Source organism: Mastomys coucha, unplaced genomic scaffold (assembly GCF_008632895.1).
Source record: "Mastomys coucha isolate ucsf_1 unplaced genomic scaffold, UCSF_Mcou_1 pScaffold6, whole genome shotgun sequence".
Classification (NCBI taxonomy): Eukaryota; Metazoa; Chordata; class Mammalia; order Rodentia; family Muridae; genus Mastomys; species Mastomys coucha.
In genome coordinates, this window is record NW_022196912.1 from 126923755 (window position 1) to 126935914 (window position 12160).

General features: G+C 49.5%; 1 protein-coding gene across 7 annotated transcripts in view; it reads left to right on the top strand.

Moving 5' to 3' along the window:
* Positions 1–12160, top strand: part of Pacs2 (phosphofurin acidic cluster sorting protein 2) — a 61973-nt gene that overhangs the window by 31545 nt on the left and 18268 nt on the right. For 5 of the 7 annotated variants that reach the window (XR_004114734.1, XM_031357881.1, XM_031357883.1 and 2 more), the window contains exons 3-8: positions 753–842; positions 2639–2764; positions 5616–5778; positions 6279–6352; positions 6668–6748; positions 8046–8105. Coding sequence is in view for 6 of the 7 variants with exons in the window: in XM_031357881.1 (XP_031213741.1) it covers positions 753–842; positions 2639–2764; positions 5616–5778; positions 6279–6352; positions 6668–6748; positions 8046–8105 (594 nt within the window). In the remaining variant the exon portion in view is untranslated. The remainder of the gene's footprint in view (positions 1–752; positions 843–2638; positions 2765–5615; positions 5779–6278; positions 6353–6667; positions 6749–8045; positions 8106–12160) is intronic. The other 2 variants (XM_031357882.1, XM_031357887.1) reach the window with 1 other exon arrangement.

The window sequence follows — 12160 nt, forward strand, 5'->3', positions numbered from 1 at the left end:
GGGTGGCATTTGCAGGGCAAGTGGCAGGTAGCCTCACACAAGGGGACCAACTGTCAGGAGTATCTGGGTCCTGCTGAGGTAACCCAGTTTTGACCCCCCACCCATAGTGCCTCTGGTATTGGACACACCTTAGACCTGTTGTAATAGTGTGCTTACCACAAGACAAGACTTCATCTGTCATTCGGGGTCTCCTCTGTCACACAGAACCCTCCCATCCATGCAGGACCCTCCCATTTTGCCCTGAGATGTGTGGTTGGAGTTCAAGGAGGCCTGGCTTCTGTTTATGGTAAAGGTCTGGGAAACCACTCTTCCTTGGAGGTGCTGTGGATTCTTGGCATCTAAGCAGGCAGGCAGGTCTCCACCAGCTTGGCTTTGTGCCGGATGTGCCCTGTATCACCTGCACAGTTTGAATCTATTGTAAACATCTCCTGCTCTTCCTGTCCCTGTGGCGGTGTCTTTATTTAAACGGCACCCACACCTGTGCACTGGGCTTCAGAGGCGGTCGGTGGGCCGGGCTGTGCCGGGCTGTGCTGGGCTGGGCTTTGGTGACTGTTCCTCTGGCAGGCAGGAGCTCTCCTTGGTCTTCCACTTCCGTTTCCTGGGCAGAACCTATTGGTGGAATCAGTTTTAATCCTGCTCCTGCCTCCCCAACCAGCGAGGCCTTTGTCATGATAGCTCTGAGTGCTGGTGTGAGGGCGCCCTCGGCTGGTTCACTTTAATATGCTCTAGACTAGAAGGCTGTTTCCTTCCAGGGTTCCAAACGAGTCTTGAGATCACATGAAATTGTGCTGCCTCCTAGTGGACAAGTGGAAACTGACCTGGCTCTGACCTTCTCTCTCCAAGTAAGTTGGACACCTGGGTAGTAAGGCTTCTCCCCACAGTGCTCCAGAGAGTGAATTCTCCTTCCCTTGGTGCCCAGGGCAATGGGCACACTTAGTTTAGTGCCCTGGAGATGGTGGACTCATTTCCTCTGAAGTGCCCTGAGTGATAGCTGTGCCCTGGTCAATCCCTTGGGTGTGAGGGACACATTCCTCATCAGTTCCCTGAGTACCCTGGGTGCTGGATGCCTTGTCAGAGCCACCTGTGCTCTTTCTTACTTTGATCTTCTCTTGATCAAGAGTTATTATTGTTAAACAATTAGAAAATTGTATCTATTGATTTACATTCCCTCCTGTCTCATAATAAAGGAAACATAATGATGAGGTCTGTGTTAGTTGTTTCATTGCTGGGACAGAATACTTGGTAAGAAGCAAACTTCAGGGTGAAAGGGCTTGTATTGGCTCACAGTTGGAGGTACAGTTCATCATGGTGGAAAAGCTGAGGCTGCAGGAGTTAGGCAGCTGGTCACAGTGCATCTGCAGTTGGGAATCAGAGAGCTGCTTGCTGAATCTTAGCTTACTTCCTCCAGCCTAGGGCCATGGAGTTCCCACATTTAGGGAGGGCCTTTCCACCTCAGTTAACCCAGTCTTGATGATCCCTCACAGGTGTGTTCCAAGGATAGCCTAATTTAGGTGATCCTGACTGGAGCACCTCAGCCTGTCTCCTAGGTGATCCTAGATCCTTCAAGATGACAGTCAGGGTTAAGCATCACATTGACAAATATATTATCAAGACAGGGTTGTTTTATTCTCTTGTTTAGCAAAGATTGACAGGACTGTGTAGAAACAATGTATTAAGTTCAGAGTCCTTGTGGAGGAGATAGCCTGTCAACCCAGAGCATCTGGTTCTGGGTTTTGTGTACCACCGTGGGGAATCCAGTTTATTGAAGTGTAATGTACCAATTTACACACCTGTGTCAAATACATGGCCCCAGTGACTTCTGAGAAGTGTGTATAGACGAACAGCCTGCTTGGACTCTAGAGTTTAACCCTGCTTCCAGAACTTACACCAGGCTCTGGTTGTGAGCTCTGAGAACCCCGTGGGAACTGTTTCCTCTGAGTGAAGCCCCTGTCACAAGTGCAAGTCCTAAGCATGTGCAACCTATAGCAGATGGGACAATGTTGCCTGGTAGCCTAACCAAGGGGTGCACAGGGCATCCATCCACAGAAGGCCCCCAGCTACACCCACACACAAAAGACTATCAGAAACTCAGGGCCATGTTGCTTTGTTTGTTTGTTGGTTTGTTTTGGTTTTGGTTTTTCAAGACAGAGGTTTCTCTGTGTAGCCCTGGCTGTCCTGGAACTCACTCTGTATACCATGTTGGCCTTGAACTCAGAAATCCGCCTGTCTCTGCCTCGCAAGTGCTAGGATTAAAGGCGTGCGCCACCACTGCCTGTTTTTTTCCCCCATGTTGTCTGTTGAGAAGATGCCAGGCTGTCTTCAGATGTCACATAATAACTCATCCCAAATAGTTTAACAGATAGTTCCTGTAGTGTAGAAGTGGACCCCCTGATCTAAACAGAGAGTGGCCTCACAAATGTTGCAGATGCTTAAGGGTAAGTTGACGAAGGTCCCTGAAGACTAAGACCCTGGAGGGTGTCAGTCATGTTAGCAGGTGCTCCTCAGGGATGTTGCTGACTGTGTGGTCAACATGCCATGCTGCAGCAGGCTTCAAGCAAGCTTCCTTGTGTCCACAGTACCCCCATTTCCTCTTCCTTGTGTCCACAGTACCCCCATTTCCTCTTCCTTGTGTCCACAGTACCCCCATTTCCTCAAGAGAGAGGGCAACAAACTACAGATCATGCTGCAGCGCAGAAAGCGGTACAAGAACAGGACGATGCTGGGTTACAAAACGCTGGCTGCAGGGTCTATCAACATGGCTGAGGTAGGTTTCTGGGCAGGTACCCAGGGCTCCAGAACACTTAAGAGTTTATGCATCTGATGAGCATATGATAGACCATTCTCCAAGTCATCAGAGAATCCACAAGTTTGGGTTCCACTGTGGCATCACTCTGTGGATACTTCCCTGGTCCCCAGTCCTTTGCTACGTAGTGTGGCTACTCCAGTACTGTAACCCTCTGTACCCTATTTCCCAGGAGAGTGCCTGGGGCTGTCTCTCCTGTGCCCCTTCCTTAGATAGATTCTCCCTGGATGTCCCCTTCATCTTTGCTCTGCCCCAGTAGCTCAGATGAGCACATGAGCTATGCCAGTAGAAAGTACCTCAGAAGGACAAGAGCTAGAAACTCTCATATCTCCTGGAAGCTGTGCTGTTCTGTGGAGACTGAGAAGACAGGATTATCTTCTAGGCAGATGATGCCTCTAAGCTGAGCAGCTGGACCCTCAGTAACATAGGAATGGCCTTGGGAGAAGAGGCAGCTCAGCAGTGGCCACTTTGTCCCTAAGCTATAGAGCTTTCCTCTTTTTGAGTTCCATTTAGTGTCTGGGACAAGTGTGCAGCCGTGTTGGTGGCTACCTGAGGCTGGAAGGTTGGTTGCAAGCCAGGGTGTGACACTGTCCTCAACATGAGCTACCCAAGGCTTCTGGGCTGCTCCGTGCCTAGTCAGCCACTGTGCGCTCAGGTCTCTCCATCCTCACCTAAGCAGCCAAGCCTGCCGCATCCTGCTTCTTGGAACTTCCCTTGCCCTCCTGGCCTAAGGCCTCCCTTCTGACTCCATAGGCAGGTGTGGAGTGGCCATCCCAAGGCTTCCCTTCTGACTCCATAGGCAGGTACTGAAGTGACCATCCCCAAAGTATACCTGCTACAGCACCTGTGGCTTAAAGACTGCATGCTTCCTGTGTCCTGTCACTCCTAAGCTTCCCTCACTCATTGTCTGTAGTTCCCAAAGGCCACTTTTCATGCCTCCTATGACTCTGCTCTATTCTTTACTCTCTTTAGCTTCCTTAACTTTGAAAATGAAAGAAGCTGTGGGATGTAGAAAGTAGGAGGTACCACAGAGTGACTTGACTTTAGCTCCTCCTGAGGTAACTCAGTGTTTCCAGCTTCTGCTGGGCCAGAGGGTTCCTGAGTGCTGACCTGCAGAGCTATTGAAGCAGGAACTGTTGCTGTCCAGGATCGTGCCTAGCCAGCCAGTACCAATCCAAGATGTTTCCAGAAGCCCAGCGGCAGTCTGGAAAGCCAAAGGAAGCTTGAAGAAAAGGGCTGTCAGCAAAGCAGTGTTGAGAGGGCACAAGCCCTTGCCAGGGCCTTGTCTGTACAGCTGCCTGGGACCCTACCTGGACCAAAAAGCACTTTTTAGGTGAAGCAGCTGGTACAGCATATGCTTCTGACTGAGTCATCTGCGGCTCCTTGTCAGGATGTTCCAGAGAGCAGTAGTCTGCTGAGATTAGACTACATATAGGCGTGTCTTTAGCAGAAGTTCCTTTTGTTCCCTACCCTCCTAGTAGAGGGAGCCAGAGAGCATGTTTTCTAGGTAAAGAGACTCCACCTTATTCTGGCTCATGTGTGCATGCACACATGCACGCACACATATCACACCTACACTGCATTCCCCCATTTTACCCAAGCCTGGGTGTCCCTCAACCGCTGTGGTCACATACTGGTGCTGCAGAGGTCAGCTTCCTAATAGATATTCGTTTTTGAGCTTCTGTTCTCACTTAGATCTGAGGTTACCTTAGGGAGGTGACAAGCACTTAGTGTATCTGTAGAGTTAGGTGAGAGAGGTTTTCCTCCATGTATCTCCTGTGCACACTTTGCACGTGAAGGCCCCAGTATCTAGCATGGGACGACTGGCCTGCCTTCCTGATTCAGTTTCTGAAATGTTGGTTTAAAAAAAAAAAAGTGAGCATCTTTTAAATTTATTTTCTTTACTGACTAGAGTTGTCATCCTAAATCAGTTCCCAATTTTAAAAAATTATTATATGTGTTTATTTGTGTATCTGAGCATGTGTGCGCACATGTGTGTTGAGGTCAGAGGACAGTTTATGGCAGTCAATGTTTTCCTACCATGTGCCTTCTAGAGATTGAAATGAGGTCATTGCAATGTCTTTACCCGCTGAGACATCTTGTTGGCTCAGGTACCAATCTTTTTTTAATCTATAAATTTTTTTTTTTTTTTTTGAGACAGGGTTTCTCTGTGTAGCCCCGGCTGTCCTGGAACTCACTCTGTAGACCAGGCTGGCCTCAAACTCAGAAATCCACCTGCCTCTGCCTCCCAAGTGCTGGGATTAAAGGCGTGCGCCACCACCGCCCGGCCTAATCTATAAAATTTTAACATTGAACCTGATCAAGAGGCCCCAAAGCAGCTTGTGTGCCCTGTCAGGGACAGGCTTAGCGTCTGTGCCTGCTTTTGAGGCAGTGTCGGGCAGGACGATCGCTAGGTCAGTACTGCTCCTGCTGCCCTTGCTAGCTTGCTGAGCTGCTTCTCCTTGACTTCTGTCCTCATGAGTCTTTACATGCTTCCCCAAGCCTGGGTGGCCCCCACTGTCACACAGTGTGGCTGCTACTGACAGGCTGGACAGTAGACAGTTGTGAGTGGGGGTAGAAACAATTTGAGTGATGTCCACAGGGCAGCAGGGGTGGCAAAAATGACACACACTCTGTCTGTCCGCAGTCAGAAATGCCAAGTCCGGTGCTGACCTCCCTACTCAGCCAATCTGCTTTGCCCCTGGGCTTTCTCTGGTTTCCTGCCCAGCCTTCTACTAGGCATGCCCTGCTCCTGAGTATTGAAGCTCTCTGGGGTGGAAGCCCTCCTGACATCTAGACCCATGTTCCATAGGTGATGCAGCACCCCTCTGAGGGTGGCCAGGTTCTGAGCCTCTGCAGCAGCATCAAAGAGGCCTCTGTCAAGGTGGCTGAGATCTGGATCGTCTCTCTGTCCAGCCAGCCCATCGACCATGAGGATAGTGCAATGCAGGCTGGCCCCAAGGCCAAGTCCACAGGTGAGCCCCTGCCTTCCTTCTTCTGCTTCCCCTGCTCTGCTCTTGCCACTTCCTGCCACATGTGTGGGAGGCTGTCCTAGTGCGGTCAGAGAAGGTAAAGTCTTTTGGGGTTTTGTCTAGCTTGAAGCTTTTGGGGAGTCATGTGTACTGTTGAAGTTCATTTATAAGTTTTCTGAACCCTCGATATGTAGGTGCCATGAGTCTATCCTGTAACCTTCGATGCTATGAACACCCGGTTTCTGGTGTGGAGACGGTGCTAGGTCCCTATCATTTGCTGCCACCATCACAGTGGGGGTCGCTCTATTTCCCCTGCTTCTTACTCCACCAACATGTCAACAGGCATGTTCCTTGAGACACCAGTGCTGTGCCTCAAATTCCCTGGTCTACATGGGTCTGTCTCCTTATAGCTCCTCTCTGCTCCCTGGTTCTGTTGCCAACTCATTGCCATGGCATCGGGTAGAATCCAGAGGTGCTCTCCCTTCTGTGTGCTCATCCCACAGATAACTACTCTGAGGAGGAGTATGAGAGCTTTTCCTCTGAGCAAGAAGCCAGTGACGATGCTGTACAAGGGCAGGTAACAATTTGAGCCTGAGATGGGGAAGGTACCTGACACTTCCCTCTTCCACCGCTGTAGATCAGAGGCTGGGGACTGAGGGGACTTCCCTGAGTTAGCCATATGAGGTCTGTGGGTCTCAAGTGCCACACGGGATGAGAAGGGGACACTTTGTGCTGCACCTGTTTGCCCCTCCCCTGGGGCTAGAACATGTTAGTAGGCAACTTTGCAGAACTATTAGTAGCTGACTGCCAAGTGATGGCCTCCCTCACACTATGATGGGGTGGGCCTGCTATGTAGGCGCTGTGGCCTCAGGCTCTCTGCATGTCTACACAGGATCTTGACGAGGATGACTTTGATGTGGGAAAACCCAAGAAGCAGCGGCGCTCGATAGTAAGAACGACGTCCATGACCAGGGTCGGTGGAAACTAGTTTTACTAACACTGGGGAAGGGCGAAGAGGGTGGGCAGTGGGTGGGAGGCTCACTGGAAGGCTGTGGGAAAGAGGAGGGACAGCCTTTCCTGAGGACTTTGACCTCATATATGGCCTGAAAGAGTCTCAGAATTCCCACTTGCCTGGAGTCCAGAATCCTGACTAACTAGCTAGCACCTGGCTGTTATTAGTCAAAATGGACATAAGCCAGACAAGGATGTCTTCTGGCTGCCCCTCTTCTCCTGTCCCCACTCCAGCTTTATATGGTCACAGAGCCCTGGGCATCTGGAATACGGCTGGAATAGCTACCTCAAGCCCACAAGCCTATATGTAGAGGCCATTGGTTGCTGTTTTCCTGTCAGTGCAGGGCTCAGACTCACCTTGTGTGGGACCAGTTCCAGATTTTCTTGGGGCCTGTTCAGTCAGCACAGAGACTCAGCTGTTAGACCTTTCCCCTGGGAGGAAATGTGGGATAGACTTCAGCATATTCTCACCCTGCCTAGTGACCACCAATGGACCTGGAGCCCCTTAAAGCCCAGCACTGGGCTTCAGGATTGACTGGCATGGGCAGCCCCTTGTGGATACTGACCAGGGACAGCACTGCCAGCCTTTGGCAGGTATGAGGAGGTTATGGCAGACAGTGGCACAGTACAGAAGCTGGATATAAACAGGGTCTCCCCTGACCACAGGCAGCACCATCTGGAATTCATGGGCCAGCCTGAAGGGTTGTGCAGGAAGAGTCCTCCCTGTTAGGCTCAGTTCTGTAAGGGTAGCCATACCAAGAGGACAGTGGCTGGAGCAGAGGCACTGCAGCCAACAGTGCAGGCAGCTTGACTAAGCTCAGAGTTTGCAGGATCCCTTGTCCCATCCACCTGAGCTCTCCTGAGCGCCTCCTGCAGGATGACAGTTTCCTCCTGAGGATGAGGCCAGGCCCTTCTCTGGGAGGTGGAGCTGTGGGAGGTGCTAGAGGGCCTGGATAGACCACTGAAGCTCTGGGGCTGCAGAGCCACCCTTTGCCCTTCCTCGGTTGCCCTCGGTGGGTGTGGACTGTCGCTCCCCAGGTGGTGCAAGTCTGGACTCAGTCTGTGCTTGCCAACACTAAGAATGTGCACATGGCTATATGTAAGCGTTGCATCCAGTTGATACTTTTAGTATGTGAGTTGTGTCTCCTCCTGTCCCTCATTACTGAGAGACCAGAGTGCAATTCCTTGCTATGTCCCAGGAATGTAGCCCCACCCACCACCATTCCTTACATGAGCTTCCTATGCTTCTTGTCTTACAGCAACAGAACTTCAAGCAGAAGGTGGTGGCACTACTGCGCAGGTTTAAGGTGTCAGAGGAGGTGAGTGGGCCAGGGCTCTGCATAGCTGATAAAACCCCCTTGATGTCATGCTGAGCAAGAAGCACTCCAGTGAACTTCCCGGCCAGATCTGGTTCTGAACTTACCATCCACAGGCTCTCCCTGCCAGCCTGGGTGGCAGCTGTGAGAGAGAGGCCAGCAACTGAACTCCCAAGTGGTAGTGTACCTGTGGAAAGACCAAATAGAGAGTTGAGCATTAGTTTATGTAAACAGAATATTTTGGAGAGTAGTTTCAGGTTCATAGAAAAATTAAGTAGAAGAAACAAGACTTTCCATGCCCCAGCTCCCACCATACATAGCCTGTTCTGTGACCAACATACCATGACTCTCTGGTTTCTTCATTTTTCTTTAATCCCCAGTCTTAGGTATTGAATTTGTTCATAATCCAAAGAAAATCACAAAACAGTCAAGATTCTGTGCCCACAGTAGAGAGGGGACATTTGGATGTTTGCTCCTCAGAACCTGTCGTCTCCCCCCTCACACCCCCACATTCATGTGTGCAAGGACCACACCCAGAGCAGCAAGATCCCAGTTCAGTCCTAGCATCAACACTTAACAGCTGCCCTCCACACATGCAGGTACTGGGAGTGTCACTTCTCAGCTGCAGAGCTTTCTTTGGGGCCAGTACCTATCCTGGGACACCATCAGCCTGTTTCAGTGGAATAGCCTCTGGGCCCTGTATCTTGAAGACAGACCCAGAGTAGCTAAGAGTGGCTCACAGCAAGGAAACTGCCTGGCCTAGGACCATTGTAGGCTTGCAGGTGGAGGCAGGTGGATTCGATCATGGAGTTCCATGTTTACCAAGCAACAAAATAAACCTGACATACGCAGCTTTTGTTCTGGCTTCCGAGACTCAGCCTAAAGTCTGGAAAGTTTAGCCAATATCCTAGACAGTGGCCATGGCAAGAACTGTTTTGTTTTCATAGAAATAATCTCCCAGATTGTGTAGAATTCATGCAAGTTACCAAGCCATCTGAGCTGTGTCATATCTGTCCTGTACCATTGCCTTTCATGTGAGGAAAAGAATGAGTGGCCATTGCTCGCCCTCTGTGTCTCAGCACTCCTCGGCCCTAGGAGCTGTGGATAGGCACTGACCCGCTCACAACCCAGTATCTATCCTGGAGTGGGACTGTACATTATCTTAAACAGGCATTGTTGTGCTGTAACTAAACTTCTAGGTCTTTGTAACCAAATATAGGCAGGGGCTGTTGAGACAGCTCTGCAGTTAAGAGCACTGGTTGACTGCTCTTGTAGAAGATCCAGGTTCAATTCCCAGCACATACGTGCTAGCTCACAACTATCTGTAACTCCAGTTCCTGGGGATTCAATGCCCCCTTCTGGTCCCTCTCCCTACTGTGTGTGTGCCTATGCGTGTGTGTGTGTGTGTGTGTGTGTGTGTGTGTGTGTGTATGTATGTGTGTGCATGTGTGTGCGTGTGCATGTGTATGTGGGGGTGTGCATGTGTGCACGTGCACATGCGTGTGTATGCATGTGTGTGAATGTGTGTGTGTGTGTGTGTGTATGTGTGTGTGCGTGTGCATGTATATGTGGGGGGGTGTGTATGCATGCATGTGGATGTGGGTGTAGGTGTACGTGCATGTGTGCGTGTGTATATGTGTGTGAGTGTGCCTGTGTGCGTGTGTATGCGTATGTGTGAGTGTGCGTGTGTGAAGTGCTTCCAAAGGATGCCTTTCACAGTTTTGGAGACTGAAAGGCCAGAGTCAAGGTGTTGGCAGATTCTTCTGTGGAGAGGGCTGGATCTTCCTGAATGGTGCAGCATCTTCAAGCCCTCACACAGTATTGGGAGCAGCACTATTCAAAGGCCTCTTACTGAATCACCTTGAGGGTTAGGTTTCAGCATAATTTTGGGGGACACAGCATTCAGATCAAAACATTCTGCTCCTAGTCCCCAAAATTCATTTCTTTCTTTTTGTTCATTTGTTTGTTTTTGTTTTTTGTTTTGTTTTGTTTTGTTTCTTTTCGAGACAGGGTTTCTCTGTGTATCCCTGGCTGTCCTGGAACTCGCTTTGTAGACTAGGCTGGCCTCGAACTCAGAGATCCGCCTGCCTCTGCCTCCCAAGTGCTGGGGTTAAAGGCGTGCACCACCACCACCCAGCCCAGAATTCATTTCTTTCCCACCACAAAATGTATTCATTCTATCCCATCAGCCCTTATAGCCTTAACTCACTCTAGCATCAAGCAGATTCTTAAATACTAGAGTGCCTGCAACTATCTACATCAGATGTGGCTGAGCAGGAAGTCACAGCCTGTGCAGAGTAAGTTAGGAGACCAGCATAGAGCAGAGATTATATTGGAAACAGAAAAGGAAACTGAGGTAACTGTTCCCCAAAGCCCAACACTCAGCAGGGCAGACGCTCTGCACATTAGTGATTTATTTATTTACTTACTGTGTGTGTGCACGTGCGCACCTGTTTGTGTTTGTGCACATATTTCTGTTTCTCACTCCACCATGTGAGATCTTTAGATTTGGCAGAAATACTCTTTATTCTCATTGACCTCAAACATCAACTCTTTAAAAAAAAAAAAAGAATTGATTGATTTTCATTCATAGGTATGAAATGCTTTGCCTGTGTGTGTATAAGTGCACTGTGTGCGTGCCTGGTGCCCACAGAGGTGAGAGGAGGAGACATCAGATCCCCTACAACTGGAGTTACAGATGGTTTGAGCTGCTGTGTGGGTGCTGGAAGCCAGACTCCATTCAATCTGCAAGAGCCTCCTTTCTGTTCCCTAAACACTGAATCTTAAGCCTAGAAAACCCTTATCTGGTTCAGTAATGTGTTCTCAGGACATATTGGCTTGGAGTGGAGGTTCTAGGGCCTGGGTACTGCACCCTCAGTGTTGCTGAGTGCAGCCTACAGGGTGTCAGATGGAAGCTATGAGCTTATGGCTCTTCTGGGCTGCCACTGTGGCCTTTCTGAGCCTACCACTGCCATGGTTTCTCTGTACTCTACTAGAGTGGGGCCTTTTAGACGTGATCCTATTTCCACCTCAGGCCTCTGCCAGGGATAGTGCATCCTGTGACGAACAATTTAAAGTGACTACATTTTTGCAAACGTTAAGAGTTGGCACTTGTAGTTGCTGTGACAACTGACCTCTTGCGCCATGTGCGGGATTGTCCCTGTTGCCTTGGCTCTGTGAAGACAGCTTTGAGACTGAGGAGCAGCCACTTGAACCTGCCGCCCTCAGGCCATCAGCAGGGAAGCATCTTTGGGTCATCTCCATCCTGTTGAGCAGCCCCTTGCTCTCTCCATCCATTACCAGGCTCTTCAAACTGTACTTTTTAAAAATACTTGATTTTTAATTGTATGTATATATGGACATCTGTGTGGGTGCTTGTGCAATTGACTGCAGTGCCCACAGAAGGCAGAAATGAGCATTGGATTTCCTGAAGCTGGAGTTAACAAGAGCTTTGAATTATCTGGCTTGGGTGCGGGGAACTTAACTCTGGTTCTCTATGAGAGCAGTACATACTATAAATCAGTGAGCCATCTCTCCAGCTCCTACATTGATTCTTTACAATCTGGTCTGGCTGGGACTTTTCTGATTCTTTAAAATTCATTTCTCTTCATTTCTATCTCATTTCCCCCCTTGCACTTCATTGTAAACTGTCAAGAGAGTTCACGTGGCTCCCTCTAAATTGGAGGTTTATTTTTCCAGATACCCTGTGTTATCACTTAGAAGCTTTATGTTCCATAAAACACTTGGATCTACCTGTACATCTACCAAGCTTTTCTGCTTTGTCATAGGTGACCTTTGCTCCAGTTCCCGGAACCACGATTTTTCCTTTGGGCTCTGCTGTGTTTTTTTACCAGCATCCTGTTCTGTTGCTGCATACAGTAGCTCTCTGCTGCTCTATGCTAGTTTAAGCTGTAGATGAGCATCTCGGGCTATAGAATGCAACAGCTAGTGTGTCTTGCTCATGATTCTGGAGGCTGCAAGCCCAAGATCAGGGCTCAGCACATTCAGAGTCTGGGGTTCACAGACCTTCAAGGACAGTGTTCATCCTCATGGGAAGG